At 43.4% G+C, this 27,266-nt stretch overlaps 1 protein-coding gene across 3 annotated transcripts; it reads right to left on the bottom strand.

Annotated features, from left to right (window-relative positions):
• Nucleotides 1-2,847: 2,847 nt before the first annotated feature.
• TRMT10B (tRNA methyltransferase 10B) lies at nt 2,848-27,038 on the bottom strand. 3 transcript variants are annotated; one of them, XM_073549751.1, is made up of 10 exons: nt 26,920-27,038; nt 22,817-23,071; nt 21,162-21,276; nt 18,566-18,693; nt 18,091-18,175; nt 17,812-17,966; nt 7,592-7,670; nt 6,820-6,887; nt 4,883-5,006; nt 2,848-3,160 (listed from the first exon to the last, which is right to left on the bottom strand). In XM_073549751.1, exons 2-10 carry the CDS (start codon nt 23,018-23,020, stop codon nt 3,024-3,026), a joined length of 1,095 nt encoding a protein of 364 aa, XP_073405852.1. In that variant the 5' UTR covers nt 23,021-23,071; nt 26,920-27,038; the 3' UTR covers nt 2,848-3,023. The 3 variants fall into 3 exon arrangements, with proteins under 3 accessions (XP_073405852.1, XP_073405854.1, XP_073405853.1); XM_073549753.1 differs by lacking the exon at nt 4,883-5,006; XM_073549752.1 differs by lacking the exon at nt 17,812-17,966 and having other exon boundaries at nt 18,023-18,175.
• Nucleotides 27,039-27,266: the final 228 nt, after the last annotated feature.

Here is a 27,266-nt window from a genome sequence, read left to right on the forward strand (position 1 = left end):
CTATTTTGGCCTCCTGGATCGTAAGAACCATTACAATGTTTTGTTTGCTACATTCTTATCAGTAACCGATCTGCAGATATTGGGTTAATGTGCAGCCAGCAGGAGCGAGAACGTATTTCCTCCTTGCAGTCATCGGCTTTCATCCATAGGGGCGGGCACAGAGCGGTTAGTCACTGCTCACTATACTATGACGGGGGGCGAGAGGTCCAAGTCCTGGGGCTTGCTTACAGTTGCCCCCACTGACAGTATAGCGAGCAGTGACTGTAATCACTCCCTGCACTGCCATGATGACTGAAAAAGGGGAACCTCCAGGAAATTTGCAAATTTGTCATTTTGTGTTTTCTTGTTGTATTTCAGCCATTGGGTGGCGTGAGCACTGTCTGACCGACTTGTTCACATTTTGTGCATGTCACATATGTTTTTACCCTCCAGGAAGGAGTTCATTTTCTTCTAAATGCTGCACACAGCCTTATACTTGCAGGTAAGGCCTGTTTCACACATCAGTTTTTTTGTGTCAGTGAAAATCCGCCAAAATGGCGGAAAGCGTCTCCATTGTTAACGAATGCCACTGGACTGTTTTTTTTTTTTTTTTTTGACGGGTCCGCCGTATGAAGAATTTTAAAGGAACCGCTGCCCGGGAAGGAGAGAGAGAATATTTTTCTGTCCACCAGAAATGATTTCAGGGTTAAATTTCTGCCTGACTTCATTCCTCCGGGCATGCGCACTATAAAAGTGCGGATCCTGCAGCACAAAAAACGTTACATGGTCCGTCCAGGCATGTCAGCGGACGGCCATCCGTCAAGATCCGCCGGTAATGCAAATCAATGGGGGAAAAAACGGATCCGCCAAAAAAAATGGCGGATCCGTTTTTTTTTGCAAAAACGGCGGATTTTGACTGATGGTCAAAAACGGAAGTGTGAAACAGGCCTAAACAGTGTTTTCTGAGGTGCAAAGTTCTTTTTTAGTGGTGGATAACAAGGCATACAGCTAAAAACTCATTGAAGTGTAAAAACAAATTTTTAAAGGGTTGTCTTATCTCAGACACAGTGTAAGCTTTCTGGAAGCTTCTTCATATTTTGCAGTTCAGTAGGAAAGAGGAAAAAGATTGGGGCAGATATGGTCCGGGTGCTGTGATGGAGGAAACCAGTCTATTCACAAGACATTTAATGGCACTACACATGTCAGGGACTGAGCGTCCCTTTCGTCAGGTCCACCTGATGATGAAGGGGACGGTCCATCCCTGACATGTGTAGTGCCATTAGATGTCTTGTGAATAGACTGTTTCCTCCATCACATGGGCGGATGTGTTCTGGGCGCTATCTCCAGCGCCTTACTCAGGAGTGTGGGGAGCCTGGCGATCGGTGCAGCAGCTGATTGGGGAAGCCATCCATCATGCACCTTCCAAAAGTGCTTAATCAGTACAGCAATAGATCAGAAGACTCTGTTTTGTGCCTATCCAGCACAAGTGAAGGCGAGCAATACTTTCTTGGACCTTGCCCTATGTGGTTGCTGCTTCACACAGGGAGCACTGTTTTTTTTTGCTGGCACTTTGTCTACAGATCATTGAGGATCTGGGTCCTGACACCCCCACTGATTGCTCATAGTACATTAACTTCATAGCACTTGGAATTTCATTCTTGTTTTGCAGTACGTTATATGGGAAATTGAATTGTGTACTGAAAAAATAAACCATAATGTCTATCAAAGGAAAATTAAAATTATTACTCTTGGTAGAAGGGGAGGAAAAATTGAACACACAAATGGAGAATACCCTGCTCTTCCAGTGGTAAGATGGGAAAAATGGAGATGTTCATGTAGGGCTACACACCATGATGTAGAAAAGGCAAGGGTTGTTTATATGGTTAATTTTATTTATTTAGCTCAGCAGTCACACTTGCTGATAACCATTGCCTTTTATACATCTGACAACATGCATTACATGAACATCTTTTTCTTTTTCCTACTCCTAAACCTCTGTCCTTGACTACCAATGATAGGTAGTGTGTAGCTGACCAAAGGAAATCCACGGCCCTGGAGACTGTCTTGTAAAACCAACCAGACCAGGTGCGTAGTGCAGCTTTTGTTTGCTGCTAATTTTTTGTACCAAAAAAAGTTAAAGGCCTTATCTATATGAACAGGATGCACCCAATAAATCTGGAATTCTTGTATATATCTCGAGACTAATGGTCCAAGGTCCATTGCCTCAGAGCAAGTCAGTGCAGAGGTGGCCATGAACATGCTGCTCTCTTCTGGCTTGTTTAGGAATTCTGAAAATGGCTGGGCCCCACCTATGTAAGACATCGGTGCTGTAAATGTTAACTCTGAAATGTTTATATGGAGTATACTATTATAAAGAAAAACCCAACAGCAGAGTGGTGTGTGCTATACAATTCATTGGGCGCTTGTGGTTTCTAGTTGTCGGTACGCATGTGTTCACCTACTGAGAGTGGGTCACAAGATAGCCTAAATATCGGTTTTACCTGAAGTGTTTCTCCATTAGCAGCCACTAATAAAAGCCTCACAAAACTATACTAATGCATTATCCTTACAGGTCCCCAACATGGACATTGGTCATACATAGGATAGCTACACTTGGGACCTTCCTTGGTGTGTAGGATACATAATGCCGGTGGCCATCCCTCGGGAGACTGTTAGCCCATATAGACATAGTGTAATTGAGGTGTGCCACTGCTACATACAATGTAATACTGAGAAACATTTGTCCATCTCCCTTTATGGAAAACTGCATTTTGGTCTCATTCATGCATCAGCTTGTTTTTTTTTTGTGTAAGGAAACACCGACCCGGCTAGCTAACGTTCGGTATAAAAAGCACTCTAACATAAATGTTTATTGGGAAGTTTCTCTTTATTGTGGGCCACTGATAATAAATCAACACTTTTTTAACATGAGTTTAGTGTAAATGTTATCTTCTGTTAACACAAAGTTAAATATTTCATTTTTCTAAGACCTATTTCCTGTTGTACATTTTTTTTCTAAAATAATTAGACTGAAAAGAAAGGTACTAAGGTAATTTAAAAGCGGATTCCTTTTCCAGTGTAACTTCATCCTGAAGAACAAAGCCTTTTCCAGGTGACACTCCAGCTCTCAGTGCTTGTGGCCAGCTCCTTGTTTCACAGTAAGCGCGTAAGATATCAAACACTGTGGAAGAAAACAATGTCTTTTAGTGTCTGGAGGAACATAAGAACGGCCTATAGAAACAGTCAAGATTCCCAAACTGGGAATAATTGGTAATGGCGGTTTTCCAACATATCTTCAGGAGCACAATGCTCCACTGCCTCCCGGATACCTGCTTGCCGAGAGCAGTATGTCCCTGGAGACTGACAGTGGCGTCATGCTGCTAGTCGGAACTGTACTTTTAGGGTAGGTTTGCATGTGATTTTTTTTTTTTTTATTTAATCCAGAAAAGTGGGATGATTTTTTTTTCCTTATTGAGGACATCTAATGAGGGGTAAATTGCAAACGTACTTCTTTTACACTGAAGTTTGCAATTTGACTCTTAGCAACTCAAGAAAAACCCTTTAAGGCAGCCTGAACACAAAGTGAACTACGGCTTGGGTTGCACTGTGATATTATGATCGTCATTGGGGCTGCATTGTGACAACTCACATATTCAATGTACATTGCTTGACACTTGGGTATGTGGTGTCTAAACTTGGCTTTTTATCAACCTTCAAGTGACAAAGGGCTTCTGTACCAGAGGCAGCTGGTGGCCACAATTCTTAGCCTTCATAGATCACCACAAGGTTTCTCTGGTACTTCAGTTTAGCAGAGCCATGAGAGGGAGCTATTTTATACTAAATTTACTACAATTGTCAGATCCTGGGGGTTTGTGTCTCACTACCAGAAACCTTAGACTACAACCCACTGGCTGGCTTTAATAATAGGGATCTATTTTTGTATCTGCATCTCTGAGTTCATGGTGCACATTTGTATTCCTTAAGGTGCCCATACACATGGGTGGCACGCACTAGGCATGCAAGTGTATCAGAAAGGTATGGCAAGCAATACAGTCTTCCAATCTGTAGAAGCAGGTTTTGTTTTTTTTTTTGTTCAACAGGACTAAAAAAACACCATAAAAAGTCTATGGCCCCATGATTCATCAAGACTGCTTTTAATAGTCTTGGTGACATCCACTAGAGTAAGATGCGCCAAGATTATTAAAGGGAATCTGTCAGCAAGTTTTTGCTACTTCATCTGAGAGCAGCATAATGTAGGCAAACACAAGCTGAATCTAACAATATATCATTTAATATACTGACTGTAGCTGTTCTAACACAGAGGCCTTCGATGTAGGCTGCGGCAGAGCTGAGAAAGATAACCCCGTCCACACCAGGCCTCTGTATTTACAGTGTCTATTATCAGTGAGCTGCTTATCACAGGAGGCACAGCAATGAGAATGTCCTAGTGATAAAACCTTCACTGTAGGTAAAAGGCGGCACACAGCTTGATAAGTAAGGCATCATTAAATTCAATGGCTTAACCCCTAATTCATTCTGTCCTCCGATTATATAGCAAAAACCTGCTGACAGATTTCCTTTAAGAGGTATGCGCCTTGGTAATAAATTCAGCGCTTCTTTTAGTTGCTGTGCACCAAATGTACAGAAATTAGGATGAATTTATAAGGTATGCCTGGCTACACCTCTTCCAGCCAAGCTCCACCCACTACTGAAAAGTAAGAGGCTGGTGTAAAACCCCCAAAAGTTGCAGAATATTTGCCCACAAATTTTACAACATTTCAAGCAATTTAACGCCTGGAAAAAGTGACCCTGTGACTAAAGTGTCAGTGCCCCACATCCAGGATGATCTGCCTGAACACAGCCTTTACCTCACCATCTTGTCAAGTATAGCCTTGTGCCTCACCTTGATTGATGGCCAGGATCTCGGAATGATAGTTTTTCACGTTGTCCTTCTTAACCATGTATTCCTGTATTGGAAGACGAGCAGTATGCAAACCATGGGCCTTAGCTTTTTGATACGTTACTTTCTTTTAAAAAAAAAAAAAAAAGGTATTGATGGAAGTTTGCACTAAAGATAATAATCAATGCAATAATTTAGCCACAGTCATACGTGCCCGTTAACTCTTTATTAATGTGGTTACTCTGGACAGAAGGACCAGCCACTGCATAGATGATTAACCCCTTTGCAGATAAGTTTACACAATAATATATTTCTAGGTGATAGATACATGTGAAGAGGACATTGGTGAAGTCTCATCTTGATTTGCATAATAAAATGACTGCAAAAAACACTCAAATTATTTCAACAAAAACCATTCAGAAAACCATAAACTGATTACCAAATACCACATGTCATAATACATTCCCTAGAAGACCATAGACATGTCAATTAAATCAGCTTTTTATAATAAACCTCTTTTTAAAAGAGAATCCGTCAGCAGGTCTTTGCTATTTAGCATGAGAGCAGCATAATATAGGGCAGCAGCTTTTTGTAGTTTCATTACAATCACTGTTTTATCCCAAGGATATTATCACTCGTGATGAGCGCAAGTGCTTGTTACTGGAGCTTGCCAACTGGAAAGGTGGAGCCCCCATGGTTGCATGTTTGATAGACATCCACAAAACATGCAGGGATTGCCAAACAGCCGTGAAACATGTGGCTGCGGGGGCTCCCAACTTGTCACATGAGCACCCTAGGGCAAACTCGAGTTACGAGCACTTGCGCTTATCTCTAATTATCACTGCTGGACTAGGTGTCTTGTGCCAGGCAGTCCAGCTAATCTGTGTAATCCCGCCTCCACCACTGACCATATCCAGCGTACACAGAAGGCTGCTAATCAGTAGTGTGTGCGGGGTTACATACAGCTCTGCATTCTGACTGCTGCGACATCTACAGCAGAGATAACAGGCATTCGAGCAAAACTACGCCAAGCAGTCTAGTAAGTGACACATGACTGGAATCAGGCTCTCTGCATCCATTTCATGCTGCTCTCAGATGTCCTCGTTGTTATGCACATAAAGAGGTGAAAATGTTCCAGTTGTCACACTACATACACCAAGTTCATGCATCTCATTTGTTAGCTGTACAGTATAGCCTGGGAGGTAATGATCGGAGCCATTACATGATCACTGGAAGGTAGGTGATTTAATGTCATATCTATTGTAGGCTCTATACACAGGATAAGTCCCCTCCCCTGCCATTTCCTGGTCTTTAGGGGAGGGGGCTGTATTCCATCACTGCCTGGAGATTAATAATATTAAAAGATAGTGTATGCTTCCAGTAAGGACACATCTAGGAAGCTTTTTCTCCACAAAAGAGTAAGTCGCCAGCTACATATTATAAAGAAATGAAAAAAAAAAAAAAACATCTAGAGGCGGTACAAGACTGATAAGTCAGTCACCACTGATCGGCGACAGCCATTACATTCATTCTAAGCAGGAAGACAGCAAGAAGATAGTTTCTCCTGGCTCACATAGAATGTGAAAGCTGCAGCCAATCAATGACCGATCTTTGGCTGAAGCTGACACACGGCGCCCCCTTCCACCCCACACACAAGAACGGAAGAGACACAGCGGTACCGAAGAGTGGTGACACAGTAGTGAGTGAGTCTCCTGTTTTCGGAGCTCTTGATATATAGTGGACAGCCACTTACATAAGACTTTTGTCTTCAACACAGAAAGCCACACAGTCCATTACGTTATCCATTAGTGGCCATCTGGAGTAGACTGCGGTGTACATATGGCAGAGTCAGCCATTGGATATCCAGGTTCCCCTATAGGTCCGCCATCACTGAATACTGGATTTGTCACCAGTCACACCACAAACTGCTAACTACAAACCTTCTGAACGCTTTCATCAACGAGTCCCCCAAGAACATACACTTTTGTGGGATCAATGTCTTTCAGAACTAGGAAGAAAAATAGGATTAGGATTATTTAGCATAATGAACTTTCTTCTTCCCGGCAGCTTTCAGTCATAGAGGTGCGGCTTTAGTCACCAGAGTACACAGTGAGCGGCGGCTGTAACCACGCCCAGGTACTGACTGACGGCCACCTCTGCACTGATGGCATTGCTGAGTCGGCCGTCACTCACTATATACTGAGCGGTAACTGTAGCTGCACCGGCAATGGAGGGAAGAATAAAGTTCATTTCCTCCCAGACTACGCCATTAGCGTACATTACTATATTTGCAGGTTAATAATGTTTTTGACATGATGGGTCCCTTTAAGCTAAAACTCTGGCATAATGCAATTAAAGACGTTGTAAACTTTTCCCAAGAAGTTGTGCAAAAATGTTGCATCTATTGGCATTTTTAAGCAAGTCCCAACCAGCTTTGCCAAAATGGGTAGAGCATGGGTAGGGCGGGGGCATGGCTAAGCATGAAGATGTATGAAACATTAGTGGCATAAGTTTGCTCCAGTCCATCTGTGGCGGAAGCACACGGCACTTGTAAGATGCACTTCTTAATGACTCCACAACGCCCATTCACAAGGCTGGAGTGTGCAATGCCAGTCCTAATGAATGAGGCCTTCAGGTCTCAGAAGCATGTAACAAATAAAAGTTTTCTGGCATAAATCCATTTATTAAAATTAGGGGTTTGGTCACACTTACCAATGTCAGAGTCTGGAGTGAGATAAACTATCGTCTCCAATGGAAAAAGATCAAGGAAGTTGTCTTCTGTGGATTCAACCTAAAAATACAGAAAATCCAGTGTTGGACAGCACTATAATAGGAGCTTCACAAAGTCTCTAAAAAGCAATTAAAATCAGTGATAGTGTATGTAATGGGTGGAAATCATAACGCTTATTAGTACATAATATACGAATGTTAGATATTAATAAAGTGGCAGGTTATGCGAATCTCAGAACGCCACAGTGATATACAGCGGCTTGCAAAAGTATTCACCCCCTTCACATACTTTGTTACATTACAACCCGTGCTTAAATACTTTTATAATCTGATTTGTGTGTGAGGCATCAGCACTAAATAGTCTAAGTTGGCAAAGTGAGAAAAATATATAGGCATAAATTTAATTTATAGTACCAAATAACTAAAAATAGGCATGTGCATATGTATTCACTTCTTTTGCTCTGTAGCCCCTAAAGATTTCTGGTGCAAGCAATTACCTTCATAAAGCACATATTTAGGCTCCTTTCACACATCAGTTTTTTGGCATCAGTCGCAATCCGTCGGTGCGACGGATCAACGGATCCATTGCAGATTGTGAAAAACTGATGCAACTGATCCGTTTTTTCAATGGATCCGACTGCCGGATCCGTCACATCCGTTTTGTCATCCGTTTTTTGATGGATCCGTCAAAAGAATAGATAGAAAGGATGCATAGATAGAAAGGATGCATAGATAGAAAGGATGCATAGATAGATAGAAAGGATGGATAGATAGATAGAAAGGATGGATAGATAGATAGAAAGGATGGATAGATAGATAGATAGGAAGGATAGATAGATAGAAAGGATGCATAGATAGAAAGGATGCATAGATAGAAAGGATGGATAGATAGAAAGGATGGATAGATAGATAGAAAGGATGGATAGATAGATAGAAAGGATGGATAGATAGATAGAAAGGATGCATAGATAGATAGATAGAAAGGATGGATAGATAGATAGAAAGGATGGATAGATAGAAAGGATGCATAGATAGAAAGGATGCATAGATAGAAAGGATGCATAGATAGAAAGGATGGATAGATAGAAAGGATGCATAGATAGAAAGGATGCATAGATAGAAAGGATGCATAGATAGATAGAAAGGATGGATAGATAGATAGAAAGGATGGATAGATAGATAGATAGAAAGGATGGATAGATAGATAGAAAGGATGGATAGATAGATAGATAGAAAGGATGGATAGATAGAAAGGATGGGTAGATAGATAGAAAGGATGGATAGATAGATAGAAAGGATGGATAGATAGATAGAAAGGATGGATAGATAGATAGAAAGGATGGGTAGATAGATAGAAAGGATGGATAGATAGATAGAAAGGATGGATAGATAGAAAGGATGGATAGATAGATAGAAAGGATGGATAGATAGATAGAAAGGATGGATAGATAGATAGAAAGGATGGATAGATAGAAAGGATGCATAGATAGAAAGGATGCATAGATAGAAAGGATGGATAGATAGAAAGGATGCATAGATAGAAAGGATGCATAGATAGAAAGGATGCATAGATAGATAGAAAGGATGGATAGATAGATAGAAAGGATGGATAGATAGATAGAAAGGATGGATAGATAGATAGAAAGGATGGATAGATAGACAGATAGAAAGGATGGATAGATAGATAGATAGAAAGGATGGGTAGATAGATAGAAAGGATGGATAGATAGATAGAAAGGATGCATAGATAGAAAGGATGCATAGATAGAAAGGATGCATAGATAGAAAGGATGGATAGATAGAAAGGATGCATAGATAGAAAGGATGCATAGATAGAAAGGATGCATAGATAGAAAGGATGGATAGATAGAAAGGATGCATAGATAGAAAGGATGCATAGATAGAAAGGATGCATAGATAGAAAGGATGCATAGATAGAAAGGATGCATAGATAGAAAGGATGCATAGATAGAAAGGATGCATAGATAGAAAGGATGCATAGATAGAAAGGATGCATAGATAGAAAGGATGCATAGATAGAAAGGATGCATAGATAGAAAGGATGCATAGATAGAAAGGATGGATAGATAGAAAGGATGGATAGATAGAAAGGATGCATGGATAGAAAGGATGCATAGATAGAAAGGATGCATAGATAGAAAGGATGCATAGATAGAAAGGATGCATAGATAGAAAGGATGGATAGATAGAAAGGATGGATGGATAGAAAGAATAGATAAATTACCTGCGGTAACCTCTTCCCTTGGATTTTCCCACGCTTCAGAGTTCACTCCAGGTCAGGCTGTGAGGGGGTGGAGCTTCAGTGACGTAAGTGCTAGTCACTGAACCTCCGCTCCCAGCACCTCATTCCTCAGTGCTTTACAGCCAGGGTGGTCGCATTAGCACCACTCCTGGCTGTAAAGCATTTACCCCCCCCCCCCCCCCCCCCAGATATGGATTACGCTGTGGGACTTGACTGTTCACCGGACAGGTATGGGTATGTTGTTGGTTTTTTATTTCTTTCACGAGAACGAGGGCTTCAATTGGATTAGGACAAAAATAAAGATGGAAAACCTGTGTGTTTATATCATTAAAACACTTCATTCTTATTGTGTGTTTATTTAACTTTTGAATAACTCTAGGATTAGTAATGGATAGGTATCTTATTGACACCTCTCCATTACTAACCCCAGGCTTAGTGTCACTTTACAATAGCAAGGTGACAGTAACCCCTTATTACCCCACTTGCCACCTCTACAGGGCAAGTGGGAAGAGCCAGGCAAAGCGCCAGAATTGGCGAATCTAATAGATGTGCCTTCTTTTCTGGGCAGCTGCAGGCTGCTATTTTTAGGCTGGGGGGGGGGCAAGATCAATGGCCCCTTACCAGCCAGAATACCAGCCCCCAGCTGTCTGTTCTAGCAAGGCTAGTTGTCAAAAAATGGGGGGACCCCATGCTGTTTTTTTAAAATTATTTAATTAAACAATTTAAAAAACAGCGTGGGAACCCCTCTATTCTTGATAACTAGCCTTGCTGAAGCTGACAGCTGGGAGTTGCGTCTGGCTGGTTATCAAAACTAGGGGAAGAACCACGCCTTTTTTTTTTAAATTTTACAGTTGTGGCCAAAAGTATTGACACCCCTGCAATTCTGTCAGATAATACTCAGTTTCTTCCTGAAAATGATTGCAAATACAAATTCTTTGGTATTATTATCTTCATTTAATTTGTCTTAAATGAAAAAACACAATAGAGAATGAAGCAAAACATTGATCATTTCACACAAAACTCCAAAAATGGGCCAGACAAAAGTATTGGCACCCTCAGCCCAATACTTGGTTGCACAACCTTTAGCCAAAATAACTGCGACCAACCGCTTCCGGTTAACCATCAATGAGTTTATTACAATGCTCTGCTGGAATTTTAGACCATTCTTCTTTGGCAAACTGCTCCAGGTCCCTGATATTTGAAGGGTGCCTTCTCCAAACTGCCATTTTTAGATCTCTCCACAGGTGTTCTATGGGATTCAGGTCTGGACTCATTGCTGGCCACCTTAGAAGTCTCCAGTGCTTTCTCTCAAACCATTTTCTAGTGCTTTTTGAAGTGTGTTTTAAGGTCATTGTCCTGCTGGAAGACCCATGACCTCTGAGGGAGACCCAGCTTTCTCACACTGGGCCCTACATTATGCTGCAAAATTTGTTGGTAGTCTTCAGACTTCATAACGCCATGCACACGGTCAAGCAGTTTAGTGCCAAAGGCAGCAATGCAACCCCAAAACATCAGGGAACCTCTGCCATGTTTGACTGTAGGGACCGTGTTTTTTTCTTTGAATGCCTCTTTTTTTTCTCCTGTAAACTCTATGTTGATGCCTTTGCCCAAAAAGCTCTACTTTTGTCTCATCTGACCAGAGAACATTCTTCCAAAACGTTTTAGGCTTTTTCAGGTAAGTTTTGGCAAACTCCAGCCTGGCTTTTTTATTTCTCGGGGTAAGAAGTGGGGTCTTCTTGGGTCTCCTACCATACAGTCCCTTTTCATTCAGACGCCGACGGATAGTACGGGTTGACACTGTTGTACCCTCGGATTGCAGGGCAGCTTGAACTTGTTTGGATGTTAGTCGAGGTTCTTTCTCCAACATCTGCACAATCTTGCGTTGAAATCTCTTGTAAATTTTTCTTTTCCGTCCAGGGAGGTTAGCCACAGTGCCATGAGCTTTAAACTTGATGACACTGCGCACGGTAGACACAGGAACATTCAGGTCTTTGGAGTTGGACTTGTAGCCTTGAGATTGTTCATGCTTCCTCACAATTTGGTTTCTCAAGTCCTCAGACAGTTCTTTGGTCTTCTTTCTTTTCTCCATGCTCAATGTGGTACACACAAGGACACAGGACAGAGGTTGTGTCAACTTTAATCCATGTCAACTGGCTGCAAGTGTGATTTAGTTATTGCCAACACCTGTTAGGTGCCACAGGTAAGTTACAGGTGCTGTTAATTACACAAATTAGAGAAGCATCACATGATTTTTCAAAAAGTGACAATACTTTTGTCCACCCTGTTTTTTTTGTTTGGTGTGGAATTATATCCAATTTGGCTTTAGGACAATTCTTTTTGTGTTTTTTCATTTAAGACAAATTAAATGAAGATAATAATACCAAAGAATTTGTGTTTGCAATCATTTTCAGGAAGAAACTGAGTATTATCTGACAAAATTGCAGGGGTGTCAATATTTTTGGCCACAACTGTATTATTTATTTATAATCAGTGCAGGAGCGGCAGATGAATGCTCCCATCTGCCGCTCCTGCTCTCACTGCAATTAGTGGCAGTAGGTGTCGGATGATGGGATCAGTTGTCATATCAGCTGACACCAGTGACCAGAGGTAAACTGAGCACGCTCAGTTAAAAAAAACGGAATCCATCGCCGGATTCCATCATTTGACAGACTATGACATCGCCCTTAGGCGTCCATTCTAGCAGACGACGGACGGCGACAGATCGCTGTCCGACTTTTCGATGGACACAAAAAACGTCGCTCTGTGCGTCGTGTCCGGCCGACGGACAAAGAATTTCTGACGGAGTCGTTGAACGACGGATGAAACATGCGGCAATCCGTCGCTAATGCAAGTCTATGAGAAAAAGACGGATCCAGCGGCATCAGTCGCCGGATCCGTTTTTTTTTTTAAAAAAAGACGGATTGTGACTGATGGCAAAAAAACTGATATGTGAAAGGGGCCTTAGTGAACGGAAGCCCACCTGTGTGCAGTCTAAGTGTCATATGTCTGTCATTATATACACTTTACCTTTTCTGAAAGGCCACAGAGGCTGCAACACCAGTAAGGAAGAGGCATCACTAACCAAACACCACCATGAAGACCAAGGAAATCTCCAGACAAATCAGGGACAAAGTTGTTGAGAAGCACAAGTCAGAATTGGGTTATAAAAAAAAAAACTCAATCTCTGATGATCCCATGGAGTACCATCAAATCCATTATCATCAAATGGAAAGAACATGATACCACAACAGACCAGCCAAAAGTGGGCTACCCACCAAAACTCTCAGCCCGGGCAAGGAGGGCATTAATCACAGAGGCAGCACAGGGACCAAAGATAACTCTGAAGGAGCTGCACAGTTCCCAAGCAGAGACAGCAGCATCTGTCCATATGACCACAATAAGCTGTACGCTCCATAGAGGTGATCTTTATGGAAGAGTGAGCAGAAAAAAGCCTTTACTTACACACAAAAATTGTAAGGCTCGTTTTGAGTTTGCCAAATTCTCCAAATGTATGGGAGAAAAATGCTGTAGTCAGACGAGACCAAAAACGAACTTTTTGGCCACCAAGGTAAATGCCATGTCTGGCGTCAAACCAACACAGCTCATCACCTTAAGAACACCATCCCCACAGTGAAACGTGGTGGCAGCATCATGATGTGGGGATGTTTTTTAGCAGTAGGGACTGGGAAAAATTGTCCGAGTCAAGGGGAAGATGAATGCTGCAAATTACAAGGATATTCTCGAGAAAAACCTGTTTTAGTCATGTGAGACTGGGACAGAGGTTCTCTTTCAAACACAACAATGACCCAAAGCATACTGCTAAAGCAACACTACGGTGGTTTAATGGGAAACGTAAATGGTTTGGAGTGGCATAGTCAAAGTAAGACCTTAATCCAATTGAGAATCTGTGGTCAGACTTGATTGATTGCTGTTGACCAGAGGAAACCATCTAACTTGAAGTACCTGGAGCAGTTTTGCCTTGAGGAATGGGCAAAAATCCCAGTGGTAAGATGTGGAACGCTCATAGAGACTTATCCAAAGTGACTTACAGATGATTGCCGCAAAAGTAGACTCCACAAACTACTTACTTTAGGGGGGGGTGAATAATTATGCACACTGAAGTTTTCATTTATTTTGTCCTATTTGTTGTTTGCTTCACAATAAAAAGCAAGCCAAATGTTCACAGTTCTTTATATGAACTGATGCAAACCCACACAAAAAAACAGGAGAAATTCCAGGTTGTGAGGTAGCAAAACACATAAAAAGCCTAGGGGAAAAAGGGGGAAGGGAATACTTTTGCAAATCACTGTACTTAGTACTTAGAAAAACTGATGCTTAAACATAGTACTGCTCACTCTTCAAATTATGGCCTTTACTAGGCGACAGCAGCCTTGTAGGCATATAGTAAAATAAGGATAGAGGAATTAAGAAGACACAAATAACTGCTATTGTCACGATAGTAATTATACATTTGAAATGTTTTTCCCTTTTTATTGCCTTACAGGTAGATCACTGGGGATCCGGGTCCTGAGACCCCAACCAATCACTGAAAACCGCACTGAGAGAAGCACGAAACACAGGAAACAAGGGTGCACTGCTTTCTATGGAGTCCGTACTCTGGGGTGTGTGCACGCTCCTGTTTGCTAAGCCGGACTATCAGGGAAGGTGTGCGTGGAGAGATTTGAGCAATCGGTGGGGGTTTCAGGACCTGGAAACCCACTCATCTGCCTGTAATTAGGGCGACGAAGTTTAGAAAAAAGATATTCAAAAGTTTTGTTACTTTTTAAAGAGACCCTGCCAGGTCAGATAACGCTTTTAACCTGCAGATATAGAGGTAATCTTTAGGTTAACAGCATTAAAGTAACTTCCCAGCCACAATACTGAAAGAGCGGCACCGGGGAGAAAATGAACTTTATCCCTCTGCCTGCTTTCAGTCATATAAGCGGCATGACTATAGATCAGTATACAGTATTGTATACCATGCCCCGTCACAGAATAACAGCCGGCTCTGCAGTGCACACTACAGAGCCGGCTGTCAAAGAGGCGTGCCAGCGCAGCTACAGACAATGCTCAGTATACAGTGTTGTAACCATGCCCCGTCACATACTAACTGCCGCCTCTGCAGTGCATCAGTACAGAGCCAGCTGTCAGTCATACGGGCGTGCCAGTGCAGCGACAGTCAATAGTATACAGTGTTTTAACCATGCCCCGTCACAGACCAACAGCCGGCTCTGCAGTGCATCAGTACAGAGCCAGCTGTCAGTCATACAGGCATGCCAGCGCAGCGACAGTCAATGCTCAGTATACAGTGCTGTAAACATGTCCTGGCACAGTGACTAACAGCTGGCTGTCAGTGATACAGGCGTGCCAGCGCAGCGACAGTCAATGCTCAGTATACAGTGCTGTAAACATGTCCTGGCACAGTGATTAACAGCTGGCTGTCAGTGATACAGGCGTGCCAGCGCAGCGACAGTCAATGCTCAGTATACAGTGCTGTAAACATGTCCTGGCACAGTGACTAACAGCTGGCTGTCAGTGATACAGGCGTGCCAGCGCAGCGACAGTCAATGCTCAGTATACAGTGCTGTAAACATGTCCTGGCACAGTGACTAACAGCTGGCTGTCAGTGATACAGGCGTGCCAGCGCAGCGACAGTCAATGCTCAGTATACAGTGCTGTAAACATGTCCTGGCACAGTGACTAACAGCTGGCTGTCAGTGATACAGGCGTGCCAGCGCAGCGACAGTCAATGCTCAGTATACAGTGCTGTAAACATGTCCTGGCACAGTGACTAACAGCTGGCTGTCAGTGATACAGGCGTGCCAGCGCAGCGACAGTCAATGCTCAGTATACAGTGCTGTAAACATGTCCTGGCACAGTGACTAACAGCTGGCTGTCAGTGATACAGGCGTGCCAGCGCAGCGACAGTCAATGCTCAGTATACAGTGCTGTAAACATGTCCTGGCACAGTGACTAACAGCCGGCTCTGCAGTCCATAAGCATTGACATTACAACAAGGAGGAAAAATTGTGGAATAATGAAAATCACAGGATGCATAGACATGTAAACGATAAGCAAATTATGAAAAAATGGAAACAAAATTTTCAAAACATATTCAGTGTTGAGTATGAGCGCCATATACATAAATCCCTGCATGCCTTGGCATAAAATGAATGATATTATTAATCTGAGGAACGTTCTTCCACACTGAATGCATTTAGGCAAATTGTCAAGATCCGCTGCTGGCAGCTCCCTTTGCAATTGCTGACCAATGACGTCCCAGATGGGCTTGACGGAAGACCAGTCTGGAGATAATGCAGGCCATGGTAGCACATTTAGGCTACACAGGCTGCTCACGCTAACACAAGCAACATGCAACCTGGCATTTTCATGTTGAAAAATGGCTCCTGAGACACACTGAAGCAATGGCAGTACACTGGTTCCAGGACTGATCCATTCTGTCTTGCAAGTGAAATCAGACATTACATACCAAGCGTAAGGAGTCAAATAAAATCTGGACAAACTATCAGAAGGCGTTTACATGACATTGGACTACGAACCAGCCACTTATAGGTGTTGCATTGACTTCTCACCACTAGAGAAGTGGTGCAAAGGCTATCATGGTGTAGTGGAAGATGACAACAGAGGCAGGAATGGAGGTCTATCATCTTCACTGATAAGTCCCAGTTTCGTCTTGGATGCAGTGAAATTCGAAGATTGGTCTGAAGACCATGTGGGTAACACCAAGAAGAGACCTCCCATGATAGAATATCACACTGTTCCTAATCTCACGATTATTATGCGGGGTGGCAACATGTGCAATAGTCAGAACTCTTTGGTCTTCATTACAGGTACATTAACAGCTTGCTGTTACATCGATCTAATCACGGAACCCCTTGTATGGCCATTTGTCCAATGTCTTAGGAGCAATTTTCCCAACACAAGTTTATTTCCCAGAGGAGCATTGCAAGGCTTCAACGTCTCCTCACCTGGGCATGCTAGACTTGACATGTCACTCTGAAAGGAGAAACGTTACCCCTCAGATCCCAGTCACATGCCTCACATTCAGCCAAACTAGATCTCACACCTTGCACTGACCAGGGGCAGTACCCCAAAACACAGTATCCGCAAATTGAGGTTTTAGCTTTTATCCCGAGTCATGTAGCAAGGCTCGTTAGAGAGACGATATTGACTTATAGGATTGCTACCTCCAGCAGGTAGCACTAGAGTTTCTAGTCCTCTTAAGCTTCGAAGAGACAATTAATGTACATGGCACTCATACTTGATGCTAAATAAAGCAACATGATTTGAAGATTTTGAAGTTTCTTTCATCATTTGCATATTATTAACATGTCTATCCATCTGGGATTTTCCATAATGTCATGACTTTCTTGTTGGTGTTGCAATTCCAATGTTGGAGAGTACATAAAAATTAGAAATCTTGCAATCATCACACGAGTGTGTGTGGTCAATTTCCTATTGTATCAGGAAATCCACCAATGGTCAGACCCCACCTGTTCTTCAGTATTACAACATCTAATGAGCATGTGTAAAGGTCATTGTGAAGGGAGGGGGAGCAGGGTCGGCTGACATCACCTTTTGTGATGTCACAAGTAAGTCCATATTTTGAAGTGCTACCAGTCATTGTGACCCTGCCTCTGCAGATAATAGGCCTGCTTAAAACTCTCCCTGAATGGAAGAGTGGCCAATGTGAAAATTGCAAGATTAGTACTTTTGATATTTAATAATGACTGTAATTATGAAAAAAAAAGTTTTTTGTTTTTTTTATCTATCACAAAACCCTGATTTAAACTTAAGGTCATTTTCTCATGATAGATTCCGCAAAAAGGGTTTTCCCCCATATTTATAAGTTATCATCTATTCATGGAGAAGGTGGTAACTTATTGATTCATGGAAGTTCAAACGCTGGGACCCTCACGGATCCAGAGAACAGTGCTTGGCTACATCCAGCAGCCCCATAAACAAGGAATCGAGTGGCGGGATCTGTTCGAGTGGAGACTTCGGTTCCATTCAGTCGGGGCTCTGTACAGTCTTGTTCTCTAGATCGGAGGGGGTCACAGATCCAATCCATATCTGATAACAAAAAAGTGCTGATGTAAAACACTGAGAAGTCAAAGAAAGAAACTTACAAGATAATGGACAAATCCGTCATTCATTCTCACACATTCATGATATAATAGACTGTTTTCTACAAAACCTGTCAGGTACAGCCAAAATGGTTTTGCAGCTTTCTTGTTGGACCCATACAGTCTTCTAATTTGAGCAGCAAGACGACTTATCTCCTAGAACACCGACAAACAAATATTAAAATGTTATATCTTATAAACAATCCCACTAAGTTGCAAAAGGTCATTGTCTAGAAACATAAAAGTGCTGGTGACAAGTCAACGATAAGGTGGACCAGCATTCTCTAATAGAGAGGGTCTGTAAAGCCGTGGACATCAAGCGTGGTCATACTGGAAGGGCCCGTAACCCAACAGTCTCCAGAACTCATCCCGACAAGGACTAAGCACAGAATTAAAAAAATTAAGAATTCCCTGAATTTTAGTCCCCAAAGATGTTAACATTTCATGACAGCACAACGGATTTACTGCAGCTTAGAATTATTTCTGATCTGCCAATATACCAAAGACAATAATATATTCCAAAAGAACAGTACAAAACTGTATTACCTTCTTGCTCATGTGATCGGTCATACTCAAGTCAATGCAAAGCTTAGGACCAGAATCCTTTGCTTCTAAGAGGCGTTCTTTGGTCAAAGCTTTTAAGAACTTTTTGCTGTGCTGTTGTGGGTCAGTCCCTGGAATAAAGGTGGATACATAATATTAGTATTGTGCTCACATTGCTGCATCCCCTTTATAGCAAGCTGAAAGGACTCACTGAAGGGTGGGCATTCATTGCCATATTAACATAGACGCTATTAGAAAAGTGACGGTGATAGACTCCCCTCAACTAGGAAAAAAAACAGATCTCAAAACTTTAATACTTTGCTCCTGTTCAATTTACTAGTAAGGACACTGACAATTATCCTCCGGGTGGTCTCACACTGCGTTCAGGCCCGTTCAGTGGCCCTGTCAGGGCTTATGTCCCAGCCCCTGCAAAATGGGATTCGGGCATATGCACAGACGGTGCCTTAGACTATAACGGTGCAGACAGAGAGATGGTGCGCTCTGTTGTGCATCATTTCCGGGTGTGTATTCTTACTGGAGGCGGACACCCAGACACACTATGTCTGGATATCCACTACTACTACTACTATGTCTGGATATCCATCTCCAGTAAGAATACACACCCGGAAATGATGCACAGCACAGGTTCGCTCTGTCAACACCCTTATAGTCTAACGCCCCATTTGCGCTTACGCCCGAATCTGGGGTTCGGAGACAAGCCCCAACAGGTCTACCGAATAGGTGCCTGAGCGCAGGGTGAAAGCACCCTTAAATGAGTCTTCCCGTTGTATAAAACTTGACTCCCTTTGAAATTATGCAGTAAAACTCCTCGATATTTCGAAATTAAGTGCCCAATTCATTCCACTTAATGAACTATGTACAGTGCCTTGAAAAAGTACTGTGAGGCAGTGACCGGTGTCATATGTGAGGGTTGCTATGTGTCCCCCAGGATGTGTAAAGAAGCATATGGAGGCCGTGGAAGTGCATTGCAGTAACAGGCATAGCTGTGATCGCAAGGCAAATAGAAGTAAGTGTTGATCTTGGCAAGCTATTTTTCCAAGGTGGATTTAAGAAAACCTGCCATGGGCTTGTATTTTTGAAATGTACAACAGGATGGTAGTGGGGCATTCCATTTCCTCCCCAGGCTCCAGGTTTTCCTTGTGGCCTACGGCCACAGGTTCTGTTGTAAAAACCCTGCAGTAAAGGGGTGGGGTGTGTCAGTTTTGGTCTTGCAAGCAGGCAGAGCAGAAGGCTTTCTTGTGCTCAACCTGGGTGAGGCAACACAGGGCAAGCGGAGCCAAAAGGCCTGGCACCCTCAGCGTACACGGCGGTGCAGTCGCTCACGACAACAGCTCATGGACTATCTTTGTTTTCCCGGCTGTGAGTCAGAGGATACCGCGTGCTGTGCACTATGTGAGTTTGGATATTAAACACTTTTTGCTGTGAACTTTCCTGTGGTCACTGCCTGTTTGTCATACTGCACAAAACCACGCGACACTACAGTATTCATACATTTTCAACTTTTCCATATTTTTTCACTTTACACTCAAACTTAAATGTGTTTTATTTGGATATTATGTGATATACTAATACAAAGTACCACATATTTGTGAAATGTAAATGATACATGATTTACTAAACATTTTAAGAATATAAATCTGAAAATTGTTGTGTAATTGTATTCAGCCCCCCTGAGTCAATACTTTGTAGGACCACCTGTTGCTGCAATTACTGCTACTAGTCTTTTGGAATATGTCTCTACTAGCTTTGCACATCTAGAGGTGACATTTTGCCCATTCTTATTTGCAAACTAGGTCAAGCTCAATGAGATTGGATCTGAGCAGCAACTCTAGCCACAGATTCTCAATAGGATTTAGGTCTGGATTGAGACTGGGCCATTCACACTCACGAATATACTTTGATTTAAACTACTCCATTGAAGACAGTATGTTTATGGTCATTGTCCTGCAGGAAGGTGAACCTAGACCCCTCAAGTCTTTTGCTGCCTCTAACAAGTTTTCTTCCAGGATTCACGGTATTTAGCTCCACCCATCAACTCTGACCATCTTCCCTGTCCCTGCTAAAGAAAAGCATCGCGACAGCATGATGCTGCCACCATGTTTCATGGTGGGGATGATGTTTTCAGGTTGCTAGCTGTGTCCCCTACATGGCATGAGGAAGAAGGTGCTCTGCTCATATGAGACCAAAGTAGAACTTTTTGGGCTTAATGCAACATGCCATTTGTGCCAGAAAACTATCACTGCACATCACCCTGAAAACACCACTCATCTGGAGGCCATGCTTTGGCTGTCTTTTCTTTTCACTGCACTAGAAAGTGTGGTAGACTACACTTTTCAATAAAATACATCCTACACAATTAGTTTTATTTCATACAATTACATATGCTGGTAAACTCCAATCGAGCATTGTAAAACGCAGTGTGAATATTTACATTTCTTTAATACCAGAAAATGTAAAATCAAGTCCAAGTACTGATACGAAAATTGCTAAAATTCTAAATGAAAAAAATTCTAACACTCTGATGCTGTGACCTACAGATTTCCAAAAGGACAGCAGTAAAATATCTTATTCACATTACCTCCACTGACATCCCCAGACTGCTTAGCTTTTCTTCTCTCTTTTTCTAGTCTTCTTTTACTTTTTTTAGCAGCAACGATTTTTTCCCAGTGTCTCTGTTTTCTCATTACATTTCTCTGAAGAGATTGAGGAAAAAAAAAAAAAGATATTACCAAGTATGTGTAAGTAATCTTCCTAGTTAATAATACAGCACCACTACAGATTTGTGCATCTCCATAGTAAAAGACTATACACAAAACCCTGCAGTCATACTGTATTTCATCTGCCTCCTACTTCTGAAAATCCTTCTAAAGGTACTGTCACACTTAGCGACGTACCAGCGATCCCGACCAGCGATATGACGCGGTCAGGATCGCTGGTGCATCGCTAAGTGGTTGCTAGTGAGCTGCCACACAGGCAGATCTCACCAGCGACATCGCTGGGGACGGGGGTCGCTACTTACCTGTCACACCAGGCGATCCTGCGTCCTCCCGCCCGGCTCCACGCGTCGCTCGTCTTCACAGCAGGAAGCGCCGCAGGAAGCTGACGACGAGAAACGGTCCTGAACGTTCTCGCGCGATCAGCGATAACCAGCGGGGGAGCCGGTCGCTGATAAGTATCAGACACAGCGATATTGCTAGCAATATCGCTATAACGTCACTAGTTATAGCGATATTGCTAGCGATATCTCTTAGTGTGACATGCCCTTTACTCTCAGAAATAAGTAAAGATCAGTTTTTATCTTTCTACCCCCTTGTTCCCTCACTGCAATCCTGTACATAGGCTTTGGGCAACATGACTAAAGAGTCCCGAGTCTTTCCATACAAAACACGCAGAGCACAGCTCGTTTGCGGCCTTACAGAGGAGGAATGCAAGTGAGTAGAGGTTACAGTTTCTCTTTAATAACTTACATTCAGTATGTTTGTAAGACAAAGGGATTAGATAAAAGGGAGCGATAAGGAATCACTGCCGAAGTCACGTTGATTGACAGCTGACTTAGCATAACGCAACAGAGACCTGGCTGCCAATCAATATATCGGCAGCGTGGAAGAGAAAAAGCTACGGTGGAAATCCTGAAGCAGTGCTCAGCGGAGAGCACATACCGTATAAGATGCACTTTTCCCCCCAAAAGGGGTAGCTTAATGGGGAGAGGGTATGGATTTGGTGAAGTGGGGTCACAAGCAGCAGGTCCGCTGCTTCAGGAGGCCGGCAGCGGCAGAAGTAGGGCGATGATGTAGGCCCAGGGCAGAGATCTCAATCTGGGAATACGCCGCTTCCTGCGGCCATTTTCCCAAAGCCACAGGGAAATCAATGGGATGGAGGACTCCACTCAGCGCCGACATCTTCGGAGAGCCGGGACTTCCCCCTAAATCCCAGCCTGGGCCCCGCAACATTGCGCCACCACTGCGGGCCTCCTGAAGCAGAGACCATGCATCCTGTGAGCCTGCTCCACTACCGCTGTCCTCCCGGTAAGTTACCATAAAATGGGACTATAAGATGCACCACCATTTTATTTTATTTTTTTTTATTCTAATTTGGGGTGTGTCTTATGGTCTGCAAAATACAGCATATGTGTGAACCTTACCAAAGACTGTCTCCTAAGTTTGCACTGCCTAAGACTTAAACAGCAATGATATATCTTCCCCCAACGTTCTGCCACTGCCAGAGCTCACTTACCGAACAACAAGCTTCGTGCTCCTGAGCGTATAATCCAGATTCATTAACATCCAAATCAAAATGAATTAAAGTGAGATGATCTAGTAAAGAGTTCATATCTTCAAGGGTCTCTTTTCCTCTGTCTTCTCCATCATGGATCTCTTCAGCTTCTCCTATACAATTGACTGTCTTGCTGCAAATATTGTTGTCGGCAAACTTCATCATGTCCACCTCTATTGGCCCTTTCTCACTGGAGACTGAAGCTCCTTGACTTGTCTGTTAAAATAAGACAATAATGGGTCAAGCTATGTTCACTTTTCCATGTTCCTGTTCCCTTCTAAAGAACGGAGATACTGAATTAACATCCAAAATGGATTTGTTGCATAACTGACACAAATGAAGGCAGGAGGACCACATTCATTATTTTGAGGTCCAACTGGTTTCTGATTGGTGGTAAATTTTTAGAAAAAGTTCTCCAAGTTTAGAATTTTCTTCCATTCTAAAAACAAACAACCAGAAAGTAGATGTCCCCCAAAATAATGAGTGTGGTCCTCCCTGCTTCCATTTATATTAGTAATGAAAATCATCTATTTTGGACATTAATTCCGTTCCTCAAAACTGTTCTCTAAATATCCCAACAAGACATGGGCTGTCCGAAAGCAACAAGTCAAATTCAATGATCACTGTCTGGCTGCAGCAGCCACATATCTTGCAATCACTGATCACAGCCATGACCTCTGCAGTCGACACATCAGTGCAATGATGTAACAGCAAATGTTGGATGTGCCATAAGTGTCATGTAGCTCTGGCCTATCACTTTTAAGGCTGTTTGCAAGAATTTCATGGAGTTGGACGTCTCCTTTGAAGGGGTTGTCGGGCCTTATGCTTCAAGTCTGCAGTCCCTCTATGTGTCACTATGTGACTGCAGACTTATGAATCCTCACGTCACGCGCTCTATGAGGATTCTCCAGTGGCGGGAGGGGGTGGTTGCATGACCACAGACGTGCAATTTGCATGCTTCTGGCCACATTCTGATTAGATGGGCGCAGCCAAGTGGAGGATCCTCACAGAGCGCGTGACATCAGGATTCATAAGTCTGCAGTCACATAGTGACACATAGAGGGCCGGACAACCGCTTTACGTTTGTGAGCGTTATTACTCCATTACTAATGAACAGAAAGTTAAGGTCATACACATTAGACTAATGTCGGACGAACCTATTTATAGGTTTGGACGACAGTCAAACTTGTATATTGGTCCCAGACAACTGATCATCGGGGAGGTGATTGGGCATGTCTGATTTCAGAGTGCTGATCGTTTTGTTCTCCTAGAATTAAGCCGGGGCAGATGGCTCGCTCATTTAACAGAGGAGCACTCAGCTGAGCGAGCCCCCCAGTGTGCGGGAAAGACGGGCGAGGTGGCTATCGGCCGAAGCTTTGCTCCACCAACACGCCATATGGTCGGCATGAGACCTCAACCCAGTGAGGGCCCTCTCCAGTATCCTTATACTGCCTTTTATTTAACTCCTCAACTGCCGATACGCCTTTTAATGGTGCTGAGAAATAAGGGTATAGCGCCTACCAGCGTTGGAAAATCCCCAGGGTCTCAGCTATCGGGGGTAGCTCAGGACCCTGGAAAACATGGCCAGGGATGGTTTTGATGGTCCCTTGTCGCGTGATCGCCATTGTTCACTGAATAACAGTGGTCACAAATAAAGAAAAAAGTTTGATTTAGAATTTCTCCCTTCACTGATATGATCTAACATAGAGAAAGGAAATAAATGGGGTCCCCCAAAACCTCCATTCCCCATGATATATCTGCCATACCCTGGTGGTCCCTCCTGGTCCATCCCCCGACCCTCCACATCATCTTCCTTGAAAAAATGGTGGATGGACGCGCAGTGCATCCGCCAAGATCTGCCGGCAGGTACCCGGCAACAATAATCTTTCATATTAGTTCATTCTGATCAATGTGAGAGACCCCATCAGTGATCAAAATAAAAAATAGTAAATCAAAACCCCCCTTTGTCACCGCCTTAGTTAAATAAAAATCGTAAAATATATATATATATATTTATTTTTTTTTTTTTTTCCATTCTTTGCAGTTAGGGTTGGGGTTAGGGGTTGCAGACTGAATTGGGTTATTTTCAAAAGTTAAAAAAAAAAGCTGACGATATGACGGGTAGTGTTGAGCACAAGTGCTCGCTACTCGAGTTTGCATCAGGTGCTCCAGTATGCACGGAGTATCGCAGCTCCGTGCATGCGTTTTTTGAGTGTCTATGCCACGAAACATGCGCGGCAGGGACTTGAGCATGTCACTTGAGCACCCGCGATATGCGGTGCATAGTCGAGCGCCTAATGCAATCTGGAGTGGCGAGCACTTGCGCTCAACACTGATGATGGCACATTCAATATGACGACCTAATGTTCTCAAATTCTGTGTCGTACCTGTGGGTTCCAAATGCTCAATATACCCCTGGATAGTTGGTTATTGGTTAATCTTTATTTGAAGTTTTGTGTTAATGATATGCTCGTGCTCTGGGGCGGCCTGTGGGCAGGGGCTTCATGTGGTGCTCTGCTTAGGTATTCATCTGTGTGGCTTACGACTGATCCCTCACTGACCTGCCCCCCAGTTTACATAATGCATATCTGTATACTGAAAAAAAAAAAAAACCCTTCTGCCGGCAGGTTCCAGCTGTGGCTCCCACACTACAGCAGAATCGCATGTTTAGTGGCCTAGTATTCACTGTTCGATGTTATTGAGAAAGTACAAAAAAAGGAAAAACAATTCTAAAATGGTGCCTGCGCAGTAGCAGCTATCAGTGTGTATAGCTGTGATCCGATAGCTGCTATTGCGCTGGCAGCACCACCTTGCTGGAGAAGAAAAAAAAAGTCCTCCTCCAAGATGGCACCGCAGTAACAGCTATCGGCGATCTCCGAGAGGGATCAGGGACCTGTCAGCAGTCTGCATTATGAATATCTAATCAGAGCATCACATACCCCAGTCCTGACTTAGGACCCAAGCATATCATTAACACAAAACTGAAAATAAAGATTAAGAAACAACAAGATGGATTTCATCACCCAAGGTGTCATTTTATTCAGTATAACGGCGCCGACCTGACACTCTCTGTAGATTACTGTGCACAATCCTGCTGTCAGGTTCCCTTTAAGGGCATAAAAAATTCAAAATGGCTAAATTTTTGCCAAATTTCCTTTTTTTCACAAATAAATGTGTCATATCAAATATATTTTACCACTAATGTGAAGTACAATACGTCCCAAGAGAACATTCTCAGAATCACCGGGATCCGTTGAAGCATTCCAGAGTTATGACTACACAAAGGCTATGTGCACACATTGAGGACTTAAGGCCCCGTCACACACAGCGAGATCGCTGATTTTGTGATGCAGCAGCGACCGGCCCCCCTGCCGGGTATCGCTGATTGTGCACGAATGTCCTGGGCTGTTTTTGGATTGTTGGTCTCCTGCTGGCCAGTGCGCATCGCTGTGGCAGCAGGAGAGTAATGATCAGCGAGCTGCCAGCGCTGTAAGCAGACGCTGGGAGCTGGTATCCAGGGTAAATATCGGGTAACTAAGTGCGCGCGTCGCTTAGTTACCCGCTGTGTACCTTGGATACCTGCATGCTGGCGCTGGTATCCAAGGTAAATATGGGAAAACTAAGTGACGCGCGTGGTTCTCGCTGGTGAAGCTGCCTGTTTGGCAGCTCACCAGCGATCATGTAGCGAGGCCCCAGCGATCCTGACAAGGTCATGTCATTGTCGGGATTGCTGGTGAGTCGCTGTGTGTGACGGCACCTTTAGATGCGGATCCGCAGTGATTTTATCTGTCCGGAATTGCATCAAATCCGCAGTGTAGAGCACAGGCAACGTTAGCCTAGGAGAAACGTGAGGCTGTAGGGTGGTCTGTCACCAGTGATCTACTGCGGACTGTATACATGTAACGTGCACATTGCTGTCATGGCAGAAGTCAGACAGAACCTCCCCCCCGTAAGTCTTTCCTCCCTGAGGTCTGTGTGACACAAGCCGCTGTGGATCAGGCCCTGTGCAGACTACTGCTGCCCCGGAGTCGCACAGTGTATAAACCGCAACAGCCAGTACTCACAGATCACAGCCGGGACACACGAGCGTCGCTCCTCATGACGTCATCAAGGACCCGGAAGTACAGGGAGGCGGTGTTTTCAGGAGTCACGTGCAGTCTGCCGTCACGTGACTCGAGCCATGGCGCGGGCTGCTGCAGGGAAGGCGCTGCACGTAGTATTGCCTGTAGGCGGCAGCAGTGCGGCGCTGGTTACCAGACACGTGCGGGTGTTCCGCCCTGTAGAGTTTCTTCTCCGCCATGTTTCCCCCATTACCATTAGAAGCCGTGTAATAAAGCATTGCACACTGGGGATGTAACATGAATACACTCCCTCCTACTGTCCCCTTTCCTACAGTGCCAGTGTGTACGCG

Source organism: Dendrobates tinctorius, unplaced genomic scaffold, assembly GCF_039654945.1.
Source record: "Dendrobates tinctorius isolate UK_male_01 unplaced genomic scaffold, ASM3965494v1 ptg000160l, whole genome shotgun sequence".
In the NCBI taxonomy this organism is placed as follows: domain Eukaryota; kingdom Metazoa; phylum Chordata; class Amphibia; order Anura; family Dendrobatidae; genus Dendrobates; species Dendrobates tinctorius.

Bases quoted from the DNA above. Each gene is read 5' to 3' on its own strand.
- TRMT10B (XM_073549751.1), bottom strand. From the start codon at position 23,020: ATGATGAAGTTTGCCGACAACAATATTTGCAGCAAGACAGTCAATTGT. The intron at 21,277-22,816 runs GTAAGTGAGCTC...CAATCTCTTCAG, and splicing joins AGCACGAAGCTTGTTGTTCG to AGAAATGTAATGAGAAAACA. The intron at 6,888-7,591 runs GTAAGTGTGACC...TTTTCTTCCTAG, and splicing joins CACTCCAGACTCTGACATTG to TTCTGAAAGACATTGATCCC.